Below are 27,541 nucleotides of genomic sequence, written 5' to 3' on the forward strand. Positions count from 1 at the left end.
GTGTACACCGAATACTTGCAGCTGTTGCTTTCAGTGCATAGTTATCATTATCCCATTCCTGTCATTGGCAAATAAACTCATTGTAGTCAGACCCGTCATGCTTTATTTCTAGCTGAGTAACTAATTGACTAACTAATTGGCCATTACGCAACACCTTATGCCTCTCCGGTGCTCACTCAGAATTCCTTATTTCAGCTCACCTCAGTGAGGATTTTGTTGTTGTCATGCTAAATCATGGGCGAACTTCGTTGCGATACTTCGGCGTCGCCTCGTTCATCTGAAAATGGTTGTTTCAAGAATGGCTTGAAGGACTCATGTATCAGTGCCGAGGATGTTGCTGACTATCTTTTAAAGGAGAAGCTACATTTGTCTGCCCTAGAGTATTACTTTGAATGGCTTGATCGTGGCAGGCGTATTCCAACCCTCCACCGTTTCTTCTCGGACGCCAGTTACTTCGAGCAATTTACTTCCTCGTTGAAAGATGAAGCAATTTATGGTATTGGTAGGTGATTACCTCTTAGCCTAACCCTCCACCTCATTCTCCTTCCCGGTTAGCTCACTGTCATAGCATTTCCACCTTGGACTCTATTGATATGGGTCGGATATCGGATGACGGAAACAGTCTGGAGGAAAAGTTGAAAGGTATAACCTTATTTGTTGTTTGGTAGTCTTATGCGTCGTAAATAGTGTTGGAGTATGAGCTACGCAAAAAGAACGAAGAGCTACAAAACCTACGAAACGAGCTAACCCACATTACCATTGGTCGTGCAGTGAGCGAAAAGTTGACGCTGAATGACCTTGGTAAGTGTCGTAAACTTTTTTATCCATTGGCGACCATTTCGTAATTCCCCTTGTGGCGTTGTTCAGACGTAGAACGCCACAGATTTGTTGTACCCAAATAGAGTTTTCCATTAAGAATCCAGTGTAAGTTATTTTGGACCAAGTGAATACAATATTAATGAGGAACAGAATCGCCGATACACGTGACAAACTGGAGGACTGCCTAAACCTCTACTGGAACCCATGATGGACCTAAAGCCATGTGACTTCTTATATTTCATTACCTGCCACCCGAATTAGTTTCGCCGGACCACTAGGCTTGTCTCACATCACATCACGATCCTAGACAGCTGAGTGGTTAAGATGCGAAATTACCGACCGGACGGTCCATGTTTCGAACCCAACGTGTGCATCTCGACTGCTCCTTGTACGGTTGGGTAGCCTGGCACTGTCTCAGCCCTCGTGCTTCCTTCGGATAGCACGGCAGCTAGGGACCGATTATTCTACTATTATTATTTTTTGGTCGCACGGCAACTAAGTATCAGTATTGAACATTGATGTCATGCTGTTGATGATTATTTTATTGTTCATACTCATGTCACTCTCGTTTGAACAGTCGCCCTTCTGTCTCGGGGTAATTATTCCGGTGAGTCCACACCAGAGGGGGAAGCACTGGACTCGAGTTTCACTCTTATTACAGCTCATCAGTAGTGCCTATCCAATGACTGTGTTGATGAATCGTGTGCACCAATCAAATCGCTCAAACATGAACACGTTCACCCATTCAGACGTGAAAATTCAGATGTTCCCCAACGTGCGCTGGTGGAGTAGTGGTAACACAATTACCTCGGATGTCAGGTGTCCGCAGTTCAAACCCCAACACGGTCATTGGATAGGCACTACTAATGAGCTGTAGTAAGAGTGAAACTCGAGTCCAGCGCTCCACCCTCTGGTGTGGACTCACCAGAATAATTACACCGAGACAGAAGGGCGACTGTTCAAACTAGAGTGCTGTGAGTATGAACAATACGTATCCCGCAAACCGCAACAGGTTATTTTTTGCTTTCACTAGCACCCCAGATAATAAATAATAATAATCGTCCAGCTGTAGCACCCTTTCGGTGCTTAGCTGTCATGTCACACGAAGGAGGCACGAGGGCTGGGATACAGCCAGGTTGCCCAAGCCTAGACAGGGGAAGTCGAGTGGCAGAGGTCGGGTAGAACAAATCCACGTCTTCGTAGACCACTCCTGCTGAGTCATCCTATCCTACTTTCACCCATAGGGTCGGTCTATCTAGTCGGTCCATCAGTTACTTCCTAACTTAATTATTTGTTCTCTTTCGGAAGATTGTCTCCTGGGGCGAGATTAATTGGTTTCTAATGTGTCGGATACACACTTCCTAGGAAAAGCGATCGGCTACCAGATTTACGGAGTGTCCGCTCCAGTGACGGATTCCATAGACCATACAGGTGCCATGTTTTGCAAGCATGAATTAGGACCGGACGTGTGGCTGCATTGACGATCCGAGTTTTCGTGCGTAAACCAAGCTCATTTTTTCACAATACGAGGTTCAGCTGCACAAAAGCTTGTCGGTTGCTGTGCATACTGTTAAATGTCTTCTTTAGCCTATCCGTTGAGTGGTGCAACCAACCTACTAGATTATTTCACCATCTTTATGTTGAGAGGCCGGAGAGGCGCATTTATGCAGGTGAAGATTAACTTAACCTTCGACGTGTTGATTTCTAATCCTACTAATGCTGTTAGTGAATTAGTTCACTTGGGACACGTTGCGGTTTTTCCAAGTGGTAACTCTACAGAACGGCATCATCATTCCAATTCATCTCTCCGGATTTGGGGGGTTTATTGGATAGCACAATATCCCGGGAGTATTCGTTTGGGTAGCGCTGGCAGCCTCATTGTCGAACTCCGGCCTCCTCCCTGTCTAGCAGCTGCTGAGCTTTCACCAATAAGTAGTGAGCCTTCATGAGATCGACTGTCTCCACTTCAGCTAATAGGATGATCCACTGTGATTCACGATCACTCTATTTAAACGCGACCCGAAAGCTGATAGAGTGTACCGTCGTGAGCTACCCAAATTTGAATAGATGTTCTGATTTTCGTTACAAAGAGAATATTTGGTTCTCAGTCTCCAGGGCGGAAACCCCGGTCTAGCGTTCCCCGTTTTCGGAGGAAACGTAGCAGAATGGACGCGAAAACTTTGGTAGCAGCATCAACAAGATTGACGCCACATGCCTTTTGGGTGGTCGGTAATTATAGTGAGTTACCCCAATCTTGCATAACGAATTCAGCTTTCGGAGGTGTGCAAAACATCTTATGATGTGGTTCGAGAGGTTCCGGAGTGCAGAGCTCATAGACTCATGCCGGTATTCAATCCTCTCGGGGGTTTTTCCGCTCTTCAGCCGTCTGATAACCGTGGAAATCTTTGGTTCACTTGGCCTCACGGTTGGCATCGTATTGTGTTGAAGCTGGATTGATCTCGGGGTTTCAAGTTTTGGTTGACGGGTGGTTGAACAGTTGTTCGAAGTATTCCATCTTTTCGTCATGGTTGGGAAACTCTCCATTCGCTCCACGCAGAGAGTCCTATTAAGGTCGAAGGTCTCCTGCAGCCTTTCCTGTAGAACGAATTTTGCCGAATTCACCAGTTTTCTCAGCAGATTCCATGCCTGATGCCATATCCGACCAGTCCAACCAGGATAATCGATTGATCTTTCACCACCTTCCCTCAAGTATCCAGTCTAGGCGATGTCGTTGTACATAGTGGCTTACTGTACATGGGTTTTCAAAGCTACTCACTTGTCATCTACCTGAACCAAGTGGTCAGCTGGAAGTTTAGAATTATTAGCATCTCATCCCACGTTTATTGTACCAAAAAGTCTCCGCTGATTTCCCAGTAAGCTGAGTAGCGCTTTGTTGTTGCACTTCGGAGAACGACTTCATTTAGCGATGAGATGAAATTTACTTCTGACTTGCACAAGCGTGTGATCTGTACCTCCTGCGCTTCCAGAATCCGCACCTCTCTGAAACCTTCAATTTTTCATCGATGAATCCCGTCACGCGCGCACCGTAACATAGTTGTTCCAGTACCACGTCAGTAAGCCTTTTCTGGGATTCTGAAAAAGAGCATTAGTGAAAACGAGCCGTTTAAGTGAGGTTAAGGTTAGGAGCTTTCGTCGCTTTCACACCATTGACCCAATCCAAACGGGCCAAATACGTGGCACGTATTATCGTCCACTAACTCGAGCGTACCTATCACCCGCTACTCTCAAAGTGTCTTTTCTTGAGGTCCCGTTGATCGCCTGTTGTAATTGTCCATCGAACTCGTTTCTTACGGTTGAGTCCGATACTGGCGCGGGACCTAAACAGCTGCTACACTCAATTTCAGAGGGATCCCTTTGTAAAGAGCCACCACTTTTCTTGGGATATTGGATCCAAAGCAATTAGTACATTGTTGGAGCGGCTAGTTACGGCATTCGCAACTCTTTAGATCCTCGTGTTGTCCGCTGGTCCGCCGTGATGAAGCCAGGGCCCTGTATTGATCGTGGACCAGAGTCAGGTAACGGGTTTACCGAGACAGCTAATATATGATATTCGTAAATTCTTTGGGTGGAAGCCTGAAGTTGCGCACAAATATTCCAACGACTTGTGAGGGGCTTTCTTCTTACGTCGGGAACCTCGGCTTGCTTTCTGATCACCCCAGCCGCTTGTCAGCAAGTGATGCATGAACTTCCGGAGACGTCCCAGCATGAACAGAATTGCATTTTAGGAATATGATCATTGGGATTTCGTGGGGATCCATTACGGGTTTAACCCAGCTCCACCGGATGCACCTCTAGTCTTTGCGCAATCAAGAGAAATCTACAAGGCAGGATGGAAGATACAGAGAACAGGTGGTCAGGACCGTCAGCATGACCATTGGATTCAGAAGGCAGTCTTATCCGCCCAGCCAACTATAGCTGATTTATTCCCTCGCCGTTGTTGGTTTGACACCATGGTCTAGCCAGATCCCCTAGAAGGGCAAACCATGAAACGTCAACCTGACTATATTGCCTGACACTCTCTCGCTCTCTTATATATCGCCACGAGAAGGTAGTGAATAGGACTCCCTCAGCCATACAGTGATTTACAATGGCTGCAACAACTTCCATCTGGATTTATTCGTATTCTGTCTCACGAAATTCGGTCCACCACCTGCTGCAATAAAGACAGGTCAACTGTTAACACCAGATTGGCTTTAGGAAGGATAAACGTAAACTGGATGTTCCTCACAATGTAACATGAACCCCGACATTTGTCGAGCAGCAAAAAACCTAATTCTAGACTTGGAACGAAACTTCGGTCGAGTTATCTGAACTAGACATTTTTGAAATGGCTCAGAGGCCTGGTGCATGTTACCTAGTATCTCAGCTGACATGATCTAGATACGTCATGCGACTCTTGGCCCACTCTCTGAGGAGTAAAATAACGAACTCTAGGGGGATTGGAGTGACGTCTTCTGATACAGGAAGACCCCTAGAAGCCTGACGGAAAGATCTCCATGAACTCTCTCTAAAGGGGTCTCTCCCTTGGAGAGGTCATTGTATGTAGAACTCGATATACGAATGTCAGTATGTGATTATCAGCTCGTTGGTAGATTTGGGATATTCTGTGTAAACTTCAGAAGCTTTGAAAATGTACCCAGACTTCACTTCCCTAGTTGGTGACAGTAGTGTTATTCAGTGAAAAATTAAAAGCAAACAACTTTTTTAGACCATTTGGCAAATGTGGCCTATTTCAGGAGCGAGCGTACTCTAGGAGTGAATGATTTTCGGGGTGGGTTTAGTCCACCATTTTTAGGCGAACAGTTGTCACCTTCTAGAGACACCACCGGTTTCGGTAGCCAGCCCTCTCATGTGGGGGTCTGTTTTGTTTGAGCCGTTGAATTGAACCCCACGGTCAACATTACGACATAGTATAGTAGGCTCCATTTAAAAAAAATTTTCCACGCAGTTGAAACTAGCCAAGGAGATAGGGTGTAACATACTCAATGAGGGTACATGAAGTCCCGGGGTGTTCGAAGCCGGCTATGGGTGAGGGAAGTTACTAGTATATGCTGCTAGCTTGTTTCGGAGGCAGCCCAGCTTACCTCCGTGTTCTCATAATGATCGTCTCGTTCAGCTATCACACCCTCTTGGTACCCAGCTGCAACGCTCCGGAGGAAGTACGAGGGCTGAGATACGGCCAGACTGCCCAAGCCTGGAAAGGAGCAATGGAGATGATGAGGTATGGCTCAAGCCGCGGACCTTAACCGCTTAGCTCTTTAGAGTTCGTATCCTCAATATTGTTCACGCAGTCGAGACACCCATGTAGTCTTAGTTTTATGTAACTATGAACCAAAATCTTGTCTTTTTAATTTGACATAGATGTTGTTTCATTCCCAACTGCTTGTTCGTTGTTCCCTACGGCTCGAGTAGATTACCCAGATGTCAGTGTAGCCGTTTAAAATTCGTTGTCATTAAAAAAACTTGCTGTTTAAAATCTTCGTTTGGAAGTTTACATACTGTTCACCCGCTTGCTTCAATTCTTTAGATCCTGACAGTAACTTCCACGAGCCACCAAACACACAACCACAAGATATCCGTCCTTACGAATTCCGTGCCTTAGCTGTGCTCATCAATGACTATCTCTTACACAACAACTACCGCATTACGGCGGTTCAGTTTTCCGAAGAGTCTGAATCTGTCGGTCTGCAGGACGTTGAATCCTGGGAACAGGTAAATGGATCAAAATTTTTTTCGCTACCAGTCCGGTCGATTGGTATGCTTTTCGTTACTGGTTTATCAATCATGTGTTGTCACTGTTCCATCAATTGTGTCACGTATAATGACAGTTTTGTGAACTTTTCAAGCTTTTTGTCATGTGATTTGTAGCAGCACACAGATTTCCGTGACACACTTGGAGCCGGTTAGTTTGCAACTGGTGACGCATCAGTGGATAGGACTAAGCAACACAACTTGACAGGGAGCTTTTTCATGCAGTGAGTTGGGTGGACAAGATAACAGAGTATTTTCATAAAGGAAACTACTCAGAAGGTTGCCGAAAACTCTCCAAATCGCCCACGACCGGTTTCACCCTTCTTGAGACTTATCTGTTAGGCGCAGTCCCCGAGTTTTCGTCAACCTTATGTTCTACTTGAACAGATAACAGACTGTTTCTTGGATTTCTGGGCCCCGGTCGACGGAAATTTTGGTTTAAATTGACTTGTGTTTGAAGTGGATCGGGCACTTAACTAATACTGCTTCGGATAAAGCAGTGTAATTGAATCAATCTTATTTTAATACCTTTCATGGGGCAACCTGACCGTATTCCAGCTCCCGCGCTTACTCCGGTAGGCATTGCAGCCAGGCACCGAAGTGTTGTTGCAACTGAACGGCGATAGGTAAACAATGTCCTAACTGTAACACAGAGTCAATCACTATCGGGGTAAAAAAACCCCTGTCCTCTGCATCTAACATAGGTGCGTGTACACACGCACCTAGCGTGGTTGTAAACTTACAGTCCAATAGTGTCTACAGTGTAACAGCTTAACCGTACCACGTGACTATATATAAGGAACTGATAGCCCGTCCCATTTTGAATCAGAATCCTGTTCGTTACTACCTTGTTATTGTATCGATTAGAGGAGAAATTACCGAGAAATTACCGCTGCATTTTCCACGACCTTATGGGAATCTTCGGTTCACTCCCTATCAATTCGTTTTCGTTAGTTTGTAGCCGAGTGACGACCTCTCTTCAACTATCGAACTACTAGGAAAATCCGTTTTCCCAGTATTGGTAATTTGGATCCAGTGAGTGGATCTGTCGTGCGCCTTCTGGCTACTTGATGTATTCGCCATGTCTCCATGACTAGTTTGACTTGTAATTATTGAGTTGCTGTAGCCAGTTTGGTTAGGTAGGTTGTGGCATCTTTTGTTAGCGGAGAACCTGGTTCCTCTCTCTGTTGGACCACTGAGCTCACCCGCCCAGGTTACTGGTTTCACTCTCTACTGCCACTAAAAAAATGCGCAACTTCGATTTTACTGACGCCAGAATAGTCTGGAGAAAGCTCGTTCTATCTATATTACTGCGCATAAATTTGAAACCACACATGAAACTTCCTCCTTGCCTTTGGGCCACTTAGTCCACTTTCCGGATCTCTTCCCCACGGTGGGGTCGGGTTCCCTATCCATGAACTAGATTTATCATTCTCTTCTTTGGAGTGTCCTCTCTCACTCTCTTTGTCCAACAATCCGTGAACTTCAACATTGATTACTATTTTGTCTGTGTGCAATACACAATTGGATGTTTTCAACGTTCTTTATGAACGGACCAGTGTTTCGCGGCGAATACTGTACCTGTGACGATGAAACGTTCGTTTTCTTCTTGGAAATCAATTATTTTTTCCAGAAGTGAGTTCGCTTAGCCTGGCGCTGGTATCGCCGCCTTCGATAGGCATTCGGTTGGCTTATGCAGTACCATGATCATGATCGAAGGCTGTGTTTGACGCGCTGGAGGATGTGTTTAACCTTTATGTGGAGTATACGTCACTTAGTCGATTTTTTGGAGTGTCCTCATGTATATTCAAATTGTTTTTGTGGTTGAGAACTACTGTCCTGTCTGTGTCGCGATCAATTTTACCGTACGTTCCGACCTTTTATTCAATTAGTTTGTAGAAGCGCACACAAAATCTTTTGACCTGCTCTGGTCTTGCCGGTTAAAACTAATAATCATCCGTGCTGTCTTCGTACGGATCAATATTTTTGGATGGTACACATGGTTCCCCTGATGACTACTGTACCACAGTCATTTACGCATTGTGTTTTCTTCAAATTCCCTTTTGCTAGGTTGGAGTAAATTTGCCTAAACCACCGAATCTACTTTGTCTTCTCCGATCTTATTGGTCAACAACACCAACCGATGATATCTCATCCTCGCATCTCGTCCTGGATTCGGTCACGGACCTTGTTGGTAGCACGCGGAAAAACCCGTTCGATAATGAGACCAGTTCCGTAATAATGGACACAGAAGATCCGAAACGATTTCGGAATCAAGTAAATTACCCGCTACTGTTTGTTCTCAATTGAATAATCCGCGTTGGTTATATTGGTGGCTCAAGACCTGTTTTCTAGTTTGTCTAGGTTTCCTATTTTTCAGCAAAAAAGTAGTTCTCGAGCTTCTTGATATGTTTGAGAGCGTTTATCATGTGAGTGGTCTGGGTTGCTCTTAGGATTTCTTGTGGTTTTAGGCAGATTCAAACACCCCACCTTGATTTAATGCCCGGTGCATCATTAGCCAGTAAACTGGGGCATGGTTATCTTCATCCGATTAACCGTCAACTATTTTGTTTCCTATTGACTTAGCCCACCTGGGGCATCAAAAAGACATCTCACTGGGTCTCAAAGGATGCGCGAATCAGACTACACTGCGGGCTGTATTGTTGTATAACTATAAGACTCGGCCACATCGGGCGAAGAATCCGAGACAATCTCAAGTCGTTGACCAATGATGTATCAAAACTGTAGCTCGAATCGGCTGAGGTTAGCGAATGTGTAATGAAGTGACTAGGAGACGTGTTTTAGCTGATGCAGAGGATGCTCCCCTCAAAGAATGTATCAGGCGTTGCAAGCTAAGCTGGCTGGGCCGTGTGTTACGTACCCCAAGTTGCTGCCTGCCGATAAGAATGTTTTTTGTCGGTGCCCAATTCGCAGTGGCGGAAACTTGGAGGTTATAAAAGGTGATAAATGTAATGAAAGATGTAACGGAAAGTTTGGGTGACGTTGATGCTGTTCGCCTTCCAAGATGAAGTTCACTTTACCCTCTGTGCTTGACTGACTATACTGAACGAAATGCCTGCTGTCACCATCTAACTGAGTACTCCACGTGTGGACACCTCTGATGTTTGTGACAAACCAGTCCTAAGTCTCATTTCTCCTTCTTTTTATGAAGCTTTGTTCAACCGAAGTGACGTGGTTGAATTGCAGTGCTCTTTTATATTCTCATCTGGTACATCCGTCAATGATAATGACGTCGGATGCGTCGTCTCAGCTAGTAATTAATAATGGTGATGATAGTTAAGTACTGACCCTGAGCTAGTGAAAAGTATAGGTTTTAATTGTACCACCGAAAGTCATCCCATGCAAACCTATTACTTATTCTCGGTAGGATACAGTTGTCCTGAATGAATCTCCTTTCTTCTCCAATACTTGATTTTATTCCCGCTTCGTTTCGTTTCAGCTGGAGGAACTGGTATCACTGCGACAACAGGTTGTTCTCCTGGAGTCGAAAAACGCGCAGCTGGTCATTCAGGCTCAAAATTGGCGAAACCAGCTGATTTGTCTCGAACGGTGCGTGTCTGTTGTCTTTCCTACTGTTCGCGGTGTATCTGACTGGTTATTTGCTGTGTTGGATTATGTAACGACTGTTTACGGATACACAATTCCGAGAGGATATCTTACTTACGTCACTCAAGTGGTTAGAGCGCGAATTTACTGACCGGAAGGTCCGTGGTTCGAACCCGACCTCCGCCACTCGACTTCCCCTGTCTAGGCTTGGGCAACCTGACAGTATCCCAGCCCTCGTGCTTCCTTCGGGTGGCATGGCAGCTAGGCACCGGAAGGGTGCTACAGCTGAACCCGACCTCCGCCACTCGACTTCCCCTGTCTAGGCTTGGGCAACCTGACAGTATCCCAGCCCTCGTGCTTCCTTCGGGTGGCATGGCAGCTAGGCACCGAAAGGGCGCTACAGCTGAACGATTATTATTATTATTATTCATCTTAATAGTAGGCTCCTTTCCATGGTCTTTTGTGCACTTACTATAAACGTATGCCTCAGCTCTAATAGACATGCAATTACAAAAGTTCCTTCTGTTGTCACTTGGCACACAACGTTCATATTTCGTACCCAGAAGGATTCGCTGTCCTTGATTAGTAGCCAGTCCCCATTTCCTGAGCCGCACGTTTAGTCTCCATTGGATACTTCGTGAATTACTTACACGGCATTTTCGAAAACTCGACAACCAGCCAAGCCTAAGGTTGTTTATAACAGGTCCCCATCCTCCCCCTTCTTTTTCATTCTTTACTGGAGCAATTCCTCTTTGTGGTCGTATCACAGCTAAGAACCAGTATTTACTGGTGATGCGTTGCTGATGGTGATGATGATCATTCTGACATGAATAATTTGAGTTAACTGGTAATGTCACCAACAGACGATAACTGTTAGTATTTGTTGTTGGCGCGATTCGATGTAGATGAATTTAGTATACTTTGTGATCTAGTTGCCAACTGGTACGAATCGAACACCTGTCCGACCAGGTGGCTTGACCCTGCTAGTTGTGCGCGCCAGCGACGTTGACAACAATGGCGGCAATTCTGCACTATCGGTGACAAACACACGCCACAGTCAGCCTTTTAATACTATGATGGTAGTTATTTTGAGGTAGCCGATTACTCGGACCGATCGGTTCGTGAAAAACCCGAATCTTCACATCTTTGTGGTCCCAATCAATGCTGCTGTGATTGCGCAAATTCGATTTGTCGAATCCGTGCAGCTACCATTTGAGATTATCGTCGATGCGATCACCCGTTTGCATGTGCGTTAAAGTGCATTGGGGCGCGCGAACAATGCAACAGGTGGTCGTTCTCTATCAGAACGGCTATCACACAACATGCAGTTGGTTGCTGCAAAACGTGACACTGATGATGAAGACATCCATACAGTTTGGCAAAATGTAAACGGCAAAACATGTCAGGATATTGCCTATTTGACCGGTGATTGTCATGTCCAAATATTAATGGATCAGTAAATTGTTGGAAACGAATTGCGAAAGGCGGTAACACAGAGAGATGGCTCCTTCAGCGATCATTCAGTCAGCAGTTCATTTCACTTCCGCTTACTTACAGTCGAGTCAAGTCAGCAATGTTGTGTAACGAAACGTTTGGAGACCAGAATGAGGCTGATCTATCCATCGTTGTAGCATGTCCGTTTTGCACCTTCAACATACACCACTCATTTCTCCTCTTCGAAACCGTATCCTACATTCGTGACTTCTCTCTCGTTAGTTCGCGGCCTTCCAGTGAGTGGCCGCGAATGAGGGATTTAAGTTTGTAATAGAATTCGCAAACTTTGCCCGTCTTTGATCATAGACGTTTTGCTTGGAAGAGCTCTGCATCGAACTGCAACACTTTCATGGTGGTGACACTCCCTCATAGGGAGTTGGTTGGTTAAGGCCATTAGGTTTTGTTTTCCCAAAGTCAATAAGTCGCCGAAACCTGCTTCTATTGTCACTTCTTAGACAACTGCCTCCGGTTGGCTACTTTTTGGGATTGTTTATCGTTTCAATTCGGACCATACTACCGGTTTGAATGCTCAGAATGTTCATTAGGTCTGTAAGCGAGTTTTATGGTGTGGAAATTAGAGCAAACAATAATTTCTTATCAAACCACCACTAGTGGTCGGCTGGAAGTGCGGGTATGAATCAGCCTTATTGGCGTTGACAACATGGGAATCTGGTGAGGTCAAATGCTAACTGCAAGTTTACTTCTCCTCGATGCACGTTCGGTTGATGCGAACAGCAATCGAATATTACAAGCAACAGCAGCTTTCTCCGTCACGCTCCATCGTTTCTATTCGAACTCCATCAGACTACTGCTTAGACAAGATAACACCGATCGGGTTTTAAACACCAGAATAACCTCCCTATATGAAATAGGTCTCGCCAATTGATCCGTCATGGCGAACATTTATCAGACGTCTATTCCCTACCGCGTGGAGTCAAATGGAATCATAAAAAACGCCTTGAGCACTGGCAGTTTTTCGAATTTCTGCAGTTTGTAACTTACTACTCAGTTTTACTTATCAAATTTCAGCAATTTGAGAATAAATTTACTTATCCGTATTTTTCACAGTCAAACCAAATTGTGATCTCCAATAGAATCGACAAATTGTGAGACAGTTCGATATAGCTCAGATCTAACACCATTTCGGCGCCTAGTTGCCATGCCGAAGGGAACACGAGGGCTGAGATACCGCCAAGCTGCCCACGCCTAGACAGGAGAAAGGGTGAAATACTGCAATACCCCATACTTCAACGGATACTTTCTTATCGAGCAAAAATTTTAAGGAGATGTGTTACGGCTTTTCCACTTGGTTCTCCGCCCCGGAAGCTGCCTCTGGTACGGCTAAATTACGCGCCAAGAGGGATAAACATGTTTGATGAGCACTTTACCGTTGATTCGGGCGCATCAATCGATAGTTACGTAGAACGACTGATTCCGCAAGCACTGTTAATTTACCCTGCAATTCCAGTATACCCCCCCCCACTTACCTTGATTTGGCCTATCGGTCACTTTGCTGAAGGTAGGCTCATAGTTCGTTTGTTGGAATACGTTGTGGTGATAGTGCCAGTAGAGAATAGTGAGACCGGACAAAGCTGCCTCTCGAAGGCTACGAGGTCACCAAACAATTAGAACAAAGGACAACAGATCAACCAATGCAACCACTCTATCGAACAATCAATCGTGCTCCAAGGTCAACCTCGGCTAGCACCATGTATAATAATAAACACGCAACAGTGCTCAATGCACAGCCACCGGCTCATCACTTTGTTCCAATCCGCTTCCTAACAGCGCACTGATGATGCCACCTCGATTGGCGATCAAACGTTTGCAGGCAAATTGCTCAGCTCAGCTGACAAAGCAACAACTATACGCCATCTGGGTTACAACATTCTTCTCGATAGTAACCGTCATTCCTGATCAGATTAGGATAGAATCCTTTGTTTAGGCATCCCGCTCCATGGTACAGAGCTAATCCAACATATGGTGAACCGACGGTTACTGTGTACCTTCAAGGGGCTGCATTGTCACGTTTCATTCGCGGAAATGCTAGGTTATTGGATTTTGTGCATTCCTGTAAACCGGAGCCCAAAGCCCATTGCGCACTCACAAATGCTGTTTGAAATAATTGGTATAAGTGCCTTGCTCCGGAACAGAAATGTACAGTCTAGTTCGTGTTTGCGTCACCCTTCACGAGGGAACATCCACTCGGTTTTTCTTTCTTGAGGAGGCGTATCGTATAATATTGCGTGTATAGTGATGAGGTGTTCTATGGCTAAATATGGCGCTCGTGTTCTAGTTGATCAATTGTCCATATGGTCAGACGTCTTTGTAATGTGAATTCCTCTCATCTCCTGTTGTGACCACATAAAGTTAAGTAGACGCGACAATGCGTCGGAATGGACAACATCACATATCTTTGAGTTCTGAGTCCCTCTATCCGTGTGGTATTCAACTGTGTATGGTAAGTTTTCAGAACCTTGCCCGACATGCTTCTCGACTTCCCGTGTCTGGGCTTGGGCAACCTGGCACTATCCAAGCCCTCATACTTTCTTCGGGTGGCGTGGCAGCTAGGCATTGGAAGGGTATTACAACTGAACGACTTTTCCTCTCAAATAACGGGAAGTTTCGTTATACCAGTAGTATCAGGATGAAAACAATATCTGCCCAACCGGCTCAAGTTGAATATCCTTTAAACCTTGATCGTATAATAGCTTTAGGTGTGTGTGTACTGTCGCGTAGGTGGTCCGTCGCCCGAGATTTCGCTACTAACTACTGGCGCTAAGCCACTGTCCTATCGCCTTTAGAAAGTATTGTTCCAAGACGTAAAGCGCTACTTCTGAGGTCGCTGAAAACTCTTCGATAGCCCACGCTGATTTCATCCCTCTTGGGTCCAGACAACAACGCATTGTGATATCTCGAATATTGTACCAACTGAAGCGTAAGGCGGTCTAGTGCATCACATTCAGTTGAAGCGGACAATCGTAAACGAGAGGTCCACCTGTTATTGCCCCATGTCTCATCACGGAATCCTGCGGAACTACTTCTCCATAGATGTATCTTTACTGACTTCGAAGTGACTGGGGATTTTTGATATTTCACAATTGATCCTCTCTGACGACAAACTACTTTTCAGCATACATTTCATTTCCAATTTGAGAAATACATTGTAAGCTTTGTAAAATCTGTTGCTCATGGGTATAAAACTACAATTAAAAGACCCAACACACTGAGATGTCTCTCTCTGCTTTCTTGAAAGCCTGTTAGCAGAACAGTCCTTTCAACAGTTCAGAATCGATTTACCATGTTACCATGCTTGGCTTACCACCCACTTCTGAATTTGTAATCACACAGCGATAATTCGCGAGTAGGTGGTAGGGGTTAGTGCATTCGGGTTGGATTAGTTCTTGGATTAGGCTAGCACCTATCCGCCTAATAATTCAATGGAGCTGTCAATAGGATTAGTGAACGGATAGACAAGTGTACGTTATTGTACACACGTGGCTGCCTAATAATCCACCATACAACGTGTGTTTTCTGGGCATGTGTGTGCTGTGATAGTTCACAAGGAATCAGGTTGGAAGTATGCACCGAAGTGACCCACAAGTCGTGCGAGGAGACAAATTACTAGTAGCCCAGATTTTGCCTATCACTTAGTTGGGTTTTGCGTCAACACATCGCCCGTAACAGAGCCCTCTGCATGCAGTCACCTGAAGGCTTTCCGATGGCTGGTTGGTATAGAAGACCATATGCATTGATTCGGCTTTCCTGGTTCGTTTAATTTGCGCCTCCCGGAGACGTGGAAGATATGTTTGACCAATTTATTTTGTCCGATTTTAGTTATGTTGATCACCTGCAATTCCCAGTTGGATTGACGTCTACCTACCTGGGGTTGATAACTAGCCAGTTGGTCTCAACGTAGCACTGCCCTCATGCATCCATAGTGTTCAGTGCGCCCAAAGACCAGGTTTTATATCTGTGTAGTATGAATACAGTGTACCGTGTTTGTCGTAGATTGGACTTTTTCGCATATACTCAATGTGTACTTAGTAATTGGATACCGGAGCCAAAACGCTGCACTCTTACCCGGAACCTGCTTATCTCATTCAATTCCGTTAGGCAGTATGATTGCGAAATCGAGAGAACTTTCTTTTTCGTCTCTGGCATGTCCTATAGCTCCACGGTGCTTCTGCACTCCAGCTAGGTACTCGAGCATCCAGTACACACTCTATTTGGTAAAGGACAGACACACTGGAAATTGTGTAATTCACACTTACTGTCATTCGCTCCACTGGTATATTATCCAGAATTTCTAAATTAACTTGTTGTCTCTGGGAAACAGCTGCATCCGAGCTGAATGTTTGCTTTATATTGCACAACTGAAGGTACTGCACAAAGACGCCTCTTGGTTGTTGGTCTGTTCGCCGAGCTCGGCAGTTGGATTGCAAACGTTTCATCACCAATCGAGGTGAGATCGTCAGTGTAGGGTTGAGTGGGGCCCAATCAACTCTGCACTGACGATCTCACCTCAATTGGTGATGAAACGTTTGCAATCCAACTTCCAAGCTCGGCGAACAGACCAACAACCAAGCAGCGCACTCGTGCTACCTACATTCCACAACACTGCTAAAGACGCCTCATGTTTCAGCTCATACGCCACTGGACATATCGGTATAACACGCTACTTATAACATTACTAAGTACTATCCAGTGCCGGTTTCGTTCTTGTGGCTCATCAGGTAGGTAGGCTCATCATCGTCATCATCATCATCATCACCACTGATGTTTCACTGATGTTCCACTGCCGTACTTTCGAATATCATAAAAGAGGGATTCTGCTGGGATTTATCTGAGTCTCCCTTTAAAACCAAGTTGGGATGCAAATGCGAGTATTTGTGAGATTCCGTTTAATATAAGTTCCAATATGACAAGGCCGATGGGAGCTCGGGACTGTGCCCACTTGGTGAGCCCGAAGTGGAAGGGTGAACTAGGTGGTGTGCTGTCGAAGAGCCTTCAGCAACATCATGAGGAGTGGGTCAAGTGTAGACAACAAAGTATTGCAGTGTCTCGAATATCGTTCCATCTGAAACGTGAGGAGGCCTGTTGCGGGCCAGCATAAATGAGAGATGCACTTGCATTCAGTTTAGTCTCCTGTCGGAACCGAATTCCTCTGCAAACGAGAACATTTGTCGAACACTATCCAATTTGGGTTCAACTAGAACATATGGCTGACGGAAACTCGTGGAATGCGCTTACCAGGTGGTGCGATTTCGAAGAGCTTCTAGCAATCTTACGAGTAACGTTACAACTGAATAATATGATATCTCGAATATCGTACCAACTGGAACAGTGGATGACTTTTGTGCAGCACAATCGGTTGGAGAGTATCATAACCGCGGGTTCCAGCTGAGATTCGGTTGGGTATCTCGCTAACACAATCTCACTCGCTAATTGACTCGCTAATTGAGGTTGACAGAAACATGGGGACTGTGTCTACCTAATGAGCTTTAAGAAGGGAGAAACCGGTTGTGGACAAATCAAGGTTGACAAACACTCTCCCCTCGCCCCCTTTCTCTCCTTTACAGAGAACATGCTGAGGTTGTGCAGAAACGATTGGGTTTCGTTAACCAGACCGCCACGAATACCAAGGTGGTTGAAAGTGGATTCAGCGATTCGAATAGCTCTGATGACAAATCTTCGAATGTGGCCTCCCAGACTGATTTAGCAATGGTCCACCCTTTGTGCCCTAGGTAAGTTTACTGGTGCTTATCACTGTTTTGCATGTTTTGCTACGTCGTCGTTTGAATTCAGACAACAGGCTTGATTCGGGTCGTCGCTTTTTATCTGCTAAACATATCGAGGGTTTCACAAGAATGAGGGGTGCACAGCACGTGGATTACTGTTGTCTTTTTGCCCTTACTAGTTTTGCGAAATACACTCGTTTGCAAACTGATTTGTCTTTCAATGGAGATTTCATCCTGTCAGTGAAACCAGGCTATGCTTAAATGCCGATAAGCACTATACAACTGTTTCATCCTTGTTAGGAATCATCAACAATACGCATCTCAAGGACCTCAGAGAGTTTCGAACCCACAGCCTTCCGGCCATTGGTTGAACACTTAACCGTTTGGTCACGAGTAGCCGATCAGTAGTTTGAATAGTCTCACCGTGATAGGACATAGCACCACTCGTCCTTCAATAACGGCATCCACATCATGGATTCATGTATTGACTGGCTCCTTAATTGATGACTTCTCAGAAGTAAGTTTCACACATCCAGTGAAACTTCCCTTTCTCTGGGCTGTTTATTGGTTCACGAATCTTAGCAGGAGACTCAACCGCATCCCAGCTAATGTCCTCCAATTGAATAGTGTGTTTCCACCCAGACTATCGCACAAACTGAAACGTGAGACGGTCTTTGTACACAGCACATTCAGCTGGAGAACACCATAAGGGAGAGACTCATCTGGGTTTCCTGTCACGTTCCGATAACGGTCAGATAGGTGTATTGGTGTAGTTAAAGTGTGTTCCTGGAGTGTGAGTCTTTTTGATGAACTTCCGTTTCTTCCGGACATCTGACCGGAATTCCGATACTCACATTCTTCATTCGGATACATTGTCCTTTGAATAACAGTTTCATGCTGTGCACTTCTGAACTACGCGTTCACCGATTCGATGACGCGGCTGTTGACTATAGACTAGAATATGTGATTCTTGGTACAGCCAACTGTTGACCTGGTGGGACGATCTGACTATGGTTGTCCGAATAGCCGTCAACGGATTGCGCTCGCACACTGTAGGATACTTGAGATTAGGTGAGCTTCGTGATAGGCATCAAACTCCCGCTTAGCCGAGCACATGCACTGCCTCACACGCTGTACAGGTACCTGACTACTCTATTATGATCAGTGTGAGTTTGCTGGAAATTCTCCTTGAGGTACACAAAATTTCACAACAGACTAAGATGACCGGATATTGTTCCTCTTTTCCTCTGCAATCTCTCGCTTCCTTAAATGTGGTGAAGGCTTAATTTTCGATAGTGATTGATGAATTCTATTGGAAGACAGTAGTCATATGACTGTCACAGGGCTTGTACTGTGAACATGAGGATGTGACTGGCTGCAGCACGTTTGGATTCTCGAAGCCATGCTCGAAGCCCCGTCGTTCGAAGGTAATCACCGGTATTTGTTGAAAACATTTCTATCAGTGGGATTTGTCTGTGGCTAATGATCTGATCTGGTGCACCTTGTTTGGTTTTTCACCTAGATCTACATCAAGTGAATTTAAGCGTCACATGACGGAAATCCTCCCTCGTCTTAGTGTCGTTTCGGCCGATTCGGATGACGTCGCCTTCAGATTGGCCACCTCTCTGGATGATTTCGTTGTGCTGGTCTCGGAACGGCTCGAGTCTTCGTTTCCACTGATGGCCGACGATGGCAAGACTGTGAGCCTAGGTCGAATATTTTAATTCTTTTTTCTTTTCTCTGTATGTGCAGTCACTTTCAGGGATATTTGAGCTCGAAGTAGCTCAGTGGTTAATATGCCAATTTACTAACCAGAAGGTGTGTGATTCTAGCATGACGCCGACATCTCGACTACTCTTGTTTGGTCTTGGGCAATCAGACAGTATCTCAGCCCACGTACACTCAGGTGGCATGACAGCAATACACCGAAAGCATGCTATAGCTGAACGATTATTTATGATATATTATTATTCATGGATATCAGCGTGTTAGCTTACGCAGGCCGGGTAGCATTCCACGATTCCCACTTCCTTCGACATCAATAACAATCGCCCATGTGCTACATTCAGCATTTTTTGGTGTCCGGGTTGGTATGGTAACAACGCTTCTTCGTAAACTGCTCTCCCATCACCATAGCAGCAGAGGGCAAAAATTAGTTTTAACGCTCATTTTTGCGCTGTGTGCCCGTTGTTTCTTGTAATTCAGAATGATAGCATGATTTGTAATGCTAAATGGCAGATGCGAACAGGGATTTCCGTTTAAGGTTATTCAATAAAACCACCCTTCCATGCTCACTCTTCTCACAGTTTTACAACTGTGAAACAGGTAGAAAATCTCTTAAAGACAACCGTAGGGCCAAGATCACCCGACAGTGCAGTGCACAGCTTCGTTCTAACAAAAAAAAACAATATGCGACACATCAAGTGCCTCTTTTCGGTTTGTCAAAGGCAATTTCGGGTGACTGCGCGCATGTCTCCTTATAGTTAGACCGTGACCTGTGACTGGGTGATATTCAGTTTATCTTAATATTCCGATTCATCGTCATCACGCTGTTTTTCTAGAGTATGTTGATTAAATAACTGTGTTTCCGGCAATCGTACTTGGTGAGCGTCCAAAAGAACTTCGATTGGTTTCGACTGTTAAACTTGATAAGAGGTACCACTGTACCGTTTCGGAGCAACTTGATCTTTGATCTTTAGGAAGATGGTCCTTTGGTCGTGGTGTGGAACAAATGAGATCATTCCAATCCATTATCAATATGGAAACCATTGCGAGACAGAGCTCACTGGTCCACTGGAGACCGTACTGGGAGGATGCATGTGTCCCTGTATTATTTTGTACCTTGTCTGATTTTGGCGTATCTGATCGATGTGAGCATTGATCAAACGATTCGGGTCACTGATCCACCAATTTTACTTCCAGTTCCATTTTCGCTGCACTTCGTTTCTCCCAATCCAGATCTGCCTTCCGCTACTTACCCAAGCCATCTGTCTACACCCGGATTCGATTGTCCGGGACCGATTACTTCGCCTTCTGTTCAACCTCTTCTCGCCTCCAACTTCATCGACTCTGTCTGCAGATTCTGTACATATTCGCCATTCATTCTCCTCCGGTCCCCGTACAACAGCCACACCAAATGATGATCTCCTTGTGGACAATCATCAACACCGGACACTCATTCTCAATGCATGCCGTCGACTGGCTTTGTATCTCGGTATGTGCCATTTCATTTCACTTCATTTCATTTAGTATTATTTGGTAGAGTTCCTCAAATTTTCCCCTCATATAAAACCTATCTATGCGGGATAGTCGCCATCACGAGTCGTTTGTTTGGACACACATGAGGAACAGCGTTTGTGTCGCTTGAACACGAAGGAATAGTTTTGAGAGGTTGACAGAAAAATAACTAGGAAATGATCAGCATACCCAACTGGCTGCCTGTGGCGAGCCGCTAAATAGTGATTGAATCCTTCAACGGGGCACCATTAGCTTGTGTCTCAAGAATAGAGTGCGGTCGGTCACGATTTGACACGTCATATGTATCGCGCTGTTCACGATTGCAGATCTGGCTACTTGTTTCAGTATCCAGATTTAAGCCTAAAACCTTTCGGCAACATTGAACAACTTTATGAGAAGTGTGTCACGTCTAGACAGTGTATTGCGACACCTCAAATATTGAAGCAGTTGAAGAATGAGGACGTCTGGTGTAGCACATTCATTTGAAGCCGACCACCATAAATGAGAGATCCAGCTGGATTCAGATGAGCCTCTTGTCACAGCCAGATTCCTATGCAAATGAGAGAGAGAGAGAAAGTATTTCTCGAAATCTACCCATCTTAGGGTTCCAGTAGAAAGTTAGCTTGACGGAAACTCGAGGACTATGCCTACCTGGTGACCCCGGAGTGGAAGGTGAAAACAGTCGTGGGCAGTCGGAGAGTTTTCAAGAGCATAATATGTAGCGTGTCACATCTCACGATTTCTCGAACATTATGCCAACTGAAACATAAGGAGGCTTGGTGCAGGTCATCCAGTTGAAGCATACCATCATAAAAGAAAGATTCAGATGGATTCAGTCCAGTCTCCTGTCAAAACCAAATTCGTATGCAAACTTATGTATTTGGTAAATTGTCTGTAATTTCCATTCTTAACAGTCTGTTATACGGGCTATGTCTTGTTTTCGTCAGTGGATGACCCACCACTCCAAATAGACAAATGCAAACGTTTGTGTGGTCAGCACTGTTTCCGCAAGTTCTTCCGCTTGGGTTGACAGCTGGGATCGCATATCCTGTTTTAGCTCTCTGGCGCGAAACACCGACCGACTGTCCATTCCATTATCAGTTTGTAGTTGAGACTGAAAACATGTGCTACTTTTACAGGTGTAACAACTCATACAAAGAAGTACGGATTCGAATGCTCACAATTTCGTTTGGTACATCCGCCTTCAGCATTAGATTTGACCAATTATGAATCAATCAGCTGTCACACCCTTTCGGTTCCTAGCTGGCATGCTACCCTCACGAGAGGTGAGATACTGCCAGGTTATTCAACGCTAGGCAGGAGTAATCGAGATGCAGAAGTCGGGTTCGAACCACGGACCTTCCGGTCAGGAAGCGTGCATCTTAACCACTGAGCTACCTCGGACTTCGTGTGAATATTAGGTTGTGTTCAATTGGGATTGTCTGCGAATGTATTTTACTGCTAACTTGTTAGATGTTTCTGTCTCACGCTGAGGTTGTTTGAAGTTACTCAACGGGCAATCTGCGGATGGTGACGCTGAAAATACCTTCGGTACGAATGAGTATGTTTTCTCAGTGTACTCCGGAAGTAATTTAAACAGAAACAGACTTTTCACGTAGTTTGGTCGTGTTCGACCGTACTTTGGTATGATACGGGATTTTGTATGTTTTGTGGAAAAAGTAATCAGGTTCGGCTTTTGTCTGAACTGAATTGTTCTACGTCTAGGTTATCCGGTTACGCAGTTGATGGCCTTGACAACCGAGCTCACATTTTGTTTTTGTTTCCGTATTTGAAGGCCCTACAAGACTGGAGAGTGAACTGTTACCTCAGTTGTGGTCCCAGTTAAACGAACGTCCTCCTCCATCTGTCGCCCAGAGGTTGCTTATCGTATCGACCTGTGGTGTTATTTGTCCCAGCATTCCTGTAAGCAATTTTATCTTCATTGTACATTTTTCCCGTGTCACTGTTTCTTTTGGTAATGTTACCTATGGCAAGGTTAGTTCTGTCGACCGTGATGGAAAACGCCTTTCATCCTCTTCTCGGATTTGCATACTTCTTAAGTCTTGGAAGGATCGAACCCTTTGAAAGTATGACCTACGACTAAACACTGTGTGTTTGAAGTCCGGTTGAGTGAAGCTAATGAACAACTGTTGGATGCTGGTATCAGAACTCAGAGGCACACGCAGGTTTGTCTAGGGTGACACGCCCGTATCTGGATATTCGAATAACTGAGCTGTATGTCCATTGGTCTACTCGCGAATTACGAGGTAAAACGGAACAAAAAACGACATGATTGTAAGTGTACTGCTTCAGCTGGGTGTTTGCCTCTAATCGTTAAAAAAGGATAAAGCTGCTTTGTAACGAGGGAGAGGTTGTATACTAGGGGTTACCAACCATTATTAAACATGATAAAAAAAAGGAAGAACACATCAATAAGTCGTGTTATAAAAGATTCAATGTGCTGGTTCATGCAGGAGAATGCTTGTTACCGGGACAGGAATATATCTCGTTGTGAGTTGCCCGATTTGATAAAAATCGTCAGCAATCTTACTAAATTCAGTATCGTTGTGGTGGGTAATAAGATGCGAGATGCCGTTTCAGCTGCAACAACTCTTTCGGTGTCTAGCTGCCATGCTACCCGACGGAAGCGCAAGGGCCCAGAGACTCTCAGGTTGCTCAAGCCTAGACAAGGGCAGTCGAGATGCAGGGGTTGGATTTGACCCACAGACTTTAACCACTGGGCTGTCTTGAGCTCGAGGAATGTTGACAATTCATTCTGTAAATTACGTTTGTTTTTAAATTTTGTTTGTATGGAGGTTAGAAAACATGTTTCTCATGGTCTTGTTCTATCTTGGTTTCGTTTCTGGACAAATCTATGAGTAACCATTGTCTAGGGGTGAGAAGAACTTTTAACCCTCTCAAAGGTCGCTCCTTATGGATGAGGACTACTGAACCGGAAACCTTCGGAGTATACGGTTGTTGAACGTGTCCGACAAGGTCTGTAACTCTAAGCTTGGAAACAGTCATCCTAATACTTTCTCACCGTGGGACTGTATGTTACTGCCAGGAGGACAGGGGTTTCAATGTTTTACATTTGTTTTGGGCGAGACGACGTTGAATTGAAGTCTACTCCATCCTCTCACGCTCCTGTGTCAGCTGAATCGGTCACAGATGTGTTTAGTGAACTGCAGGTTAGGGATGTACCGTCGTTCTTACGCAACTTTGCTTTTGCCTACTCACTCCTGCTTTTGATACTTTTATAGGGATCAGGTACCACATTTAAACGCGTTATGAGGAATGTGACATTTGTGTGTAGTGGACGCCTTTTTGCAATTTGATGGTCACGTGGCGTTGATTTTTTTGCAAGGAATTACAGGACTTGTCAACCTAGTATCCACATCTGAACAGTGCTCTTCCTCTCCTCGCGTGGTAACCCCTTTTCTTTCCGCTTTTACACGTCCAGCCCATCTGAAGTCTCTTCATCAGATCCTTTCTTGCAAAAAACAGTAGACACACAATCCACATTTTTTCTTGAAATGTAGTTGACCCACGGTAGTCCGACGAATCGAATTTTTCGCTGGTATGTCTGTTGTCCGTGTTACAGGCATATCAGGAAATGTTGCTTTACTCTGCAAGGGTGTATTTTGAGGCTGAACCATCCATTTTGGTCTTTTAGACTGCCCGTTCCGAGTCAGTGATGGTTTATTGCCTGAAACTTAATATTTCTCTCTCTCTCATCCCTCTTGTAAACTTTTCAAATAAGGCGCATCTCCAATCCTCCTTGATGCTAAGCATCTTGGAATCAAACTTGGATGAAGAACGTAACGAACTTGTTCGAGCAGCCAATGTTCGTTCTCTCGCTTGCCTCGTGAGCCTCATGGCCGATTACGACAAACTACCGCAACTGATTCAGCGACTGACAAGACTTTTGTTTCACGACCGATCACCGGCCGTCGGTCTCAACCGAGTTCCCGGGAATACTTCTCATCCGGTTGATTCGTCGTGTGTAACAACGAACGCCGAACAACCAACCTTCGTTACAAGTGTGGAATGGCTACTGCCGGCTGTGGCTCAGTGGTGCTTGGAACTGGATAGCCTACATACCACTCTGATTGATCCGTGGCTAGACCAGTTGGATTCCTATATTTTAGTGAGTTGTTCGACCAACTAATGTTTTCATCCCTTTAACCATCTTGCCTTATTTGTTCGCGTTCTATCACGTCACTTTTAAAAAACGCGCAATCGAACTTTGATCTCATTCGGTACCCAATACCTGGGTCTTTGTTATCCTTCTATTCGCTAATGCCTTTCCTCTCCTCTGAAATTGGACAAACCGTTGAATGTGTCCTTCTGCCCTAGCAGATTATAATATCGTCCCCATTCCGGCGAAACCACGTTGAGTGATCCTTTCACAACGGCATAACTTTATGTACAACCTCGAGCAAGCGTTCCTTCTGTAAAGCAACATTGCCTAGAACTTTATCAACTCTAGGTGCTCAGTGCCAACAAGTCTATGGTTATTTTTCTATCCGATATTGCTTCTCTTGGATCAGACCATATGCCAATGCAAACTATTTTAAACCTAAACAATTCTGCTGCACAGCTCGGGATGCGCTTCGCACCTGTACGGCGTGAAGTGCTGCTGCAAGGTTGGGTGGGATCAAGCCGAAACCTCATGGTTGCAGTTGAACCGATTGTAGTAGGTAAGTTCATTTACCTGGATAGCCACATAAATACCGGCCAACCAGGGAAAAATAAAATCACTTCCCGATTCGGGAAAGCCACAACAGCACTTGTCAACCTCGAACATTTGTGGCGCTGACTTGGCATTAGCTTGACTGTCGAGAACAGAGTGTAGTGTCGTGATCCAATCTGTCCTTCTTGTATCAGAAACGCAGCTACTGTGTGCGGAAGACCTTCGAAGGTTCTGTGCATTTGACCATCGGTACTTGGGTCAGATCACTAATGGTGAGGCATATCAGGCACAGCTTTCGGGAAAGTTCACTCCCTCTCTCTCTCTCTCGATAGATAAGCCAGTTAGACCATGTACTTCATGTGCTAGAGAACCGTTTGCCTCGTAGAGCCCTCTTTTCTCAGCCTTGTCGCAGATGGAGACCACTAAGGGCCGGTCGTTCCATGAAGTACAAACGAGTTATGGAAGTGCTTACTGATCAGCTCTGTGGCGTTGGTGACTGCCTTCTATCCGGATAGGAGCGACACCCGCCAGTGGTTACTGACCTTGACAGGTATGGCTGCACCGTGCAACTAATGACTTGCTTGGCATCAAAGCTATCTCTTTCATTGTGTGGGCCTCCCTTCCACACTGGACAGACAGATCCATTCAGCTTCAATCCACAGATTAGACCACCTCCAACTTGTGCCTTTCGTTCCCTTATTCTCTTTATCCTTGGTGGACGAGACCGTGGCAGCCGACAGCACTGCACCTCGAAGCACGGTTTGTGAGATGAAAAACTGAACTGAATGGATACACTCATCTGCATACCAATCTGGTTTTGATGGGAAATTCACATCAAACCCAGCTGATTCTTTCGTTGGTACGTAGATCACTGTATAAGTCGAATTTCGTGCAATTTCGGTTCGATCAGAACATGAGGTGGACGGAAAATCCGGGATTGCGCCCACCTGATGAGCCCCAAGAAGAACTAAACCGGTCGTTTTCCGCAACCTTTGGAGTAGCATATTGCATGAACTGAGCTGATTTTATCCTTAACTACCGAATTCTGTTCAACACACGTCGTTTAGTTCTACACGAAGAATTTTATTCAATCAATTGGAAAATGTTTGGGACCGATTGGGAAGTCATCGTTTCAGAGAGGTTTGGTAAACAATAAATTTACCGGTTACTTACCAAACCTCTCTGAAACGAAGAATTTTATTCACCTAAATACTTAAACGTTGGCATGGTATCGCCGTGTGACCTAATGAATTTTCGTTTCTTTGGCGCTTTTCTCTTGATAGCAATCGTCCATGGTCAGTTTTACCCGCCCCTTGGTCATGGTTCACACTGTCCCACCCCGCGTGACGAGGTCCATAGTGTGACGTGCACGAGTCGAAAAATATTTGTACCACAAACGGTCGATACGGCCAGCTCATGTCACACAAATGATCGTGAGGCTCACACTGTCGTATACGCACGCGCACTTTTATCGCTAATTAGGACACCACCAAACAGATATCTCCTTAATCAGTGCAGTTCGGATTCTTTCGACAATCACTCTGTTGGTTACACTAACGACCTAGAAAATTGGAACACTTTTAGGCAGACTACTTTTGTTGGTCACCAACCCACTTTTTAACCACATCTGTCTAATGGGGATATTCTGGTTGCGGTTGTTTCCAGCCGAGTTTAAGGTGTATTTGACAGGATTCGGGTTTCGATAGTTGCACTCAGACCAGTTCAACTTGAATTTTTACCCCCCAATGATTCGCATGCCGCATAAAACGTGTCGCTTGTGTGTTCGTCCGATGAAAGAAGAAGGCCTTAGTATGATCCAATTAAGACGAGACAGTTTCTGTTTAAGGTACTCGCCTATCGCCTTATTGGAGGATATCGGGTGGTGCAGACAACACTCGATGAGATAAGTCAGTACGATAAGTAGGTAACTTGGTCTGCTGGCACTGTGCACTGTTGACTCTAAACAGACCTTGTCGCCTGGTAGGATTCATCTGGGTAGATTAACGCTGCAAATATGGGGTAGAACGAATGTCAGATGGTAAGACGGCTAGGTCGGATTCGAGGTAGCTCGTTAGTTGGGACGCGAACTTACTGACCAGAAGGTCCGTTGTTCGAACCCGGTCTAGGCATCTCGTCTTCTCCTGTTTAGGCTTGGCCAACTGATACTGTCTCATCCCTCATGCTGTAGCAGCCAGACACCGAAAAGGTATTGCAG

General features: G+C 45.1%; 1 protein-coding gene across 1 annotated transcript in view; it reads left to right on the top strand.

Annotated features, from left to right (window-relative positions):
- Positions 1-234: 234 nt before the first annotated feature.
- T265_06192 (hypothetical protein) overlaps positions 235-27,541 on the top strand; it is a gene marked incomplete at both ends in the record, with an annotated part of 67,450 nt that continues 40,143 nt past the window's right edge. The window contains 11 exons of the mRNA XM_009171393.1: positions 235-502; positions 556-642; positions 688-801; positions 6,368-6,552; positions 8,662-8,868; positions 10,052-10,218; positions 17,235-17,399; positions 18,916-19,093; positions 20,352-20,607; positions 22,426-22,553; positions 24,394-24,780. Of these exons, the coding sequence (XP_009169657.1) occupies positions 235-502; positions 556-642; positions 688-801; positions 6,368-6,552; positions 8,662-8,868; positions 10,052-10,218; positions 17,235-17,399; positions 18,916-19,093; positions 20,352-20,607; positions 22,426-22,553; positions 24,394-24,780 (2,142 nt within the window). The remainder of the gene's footprint in view (positions 503-555; positions 643-687; positions 802-6,367; positions 6,553-8,661; positions 8,869-10,051; positions 10,219-17,234; positions 17,400-18,915; positions 19,094-20,351; positions 20,608-22,425; positions 22,554-24,393; positions 24,781-27,541) is intronic.

The sequence above is a fragment of the Opisthorchis viverrini genome, assembly GCF_000715545.1.
Source record: "Opisthorchis viverrini unplaced genomic scaffold opera_v5_124, whole genome shotgun sequence".
NCBI lineage: Eukaryota > Metazoa > Platyhelminthes > Trematoda > Opisthorchiida > Opisthorchiidae > Opisthorchis > Opisthorchis viverrini.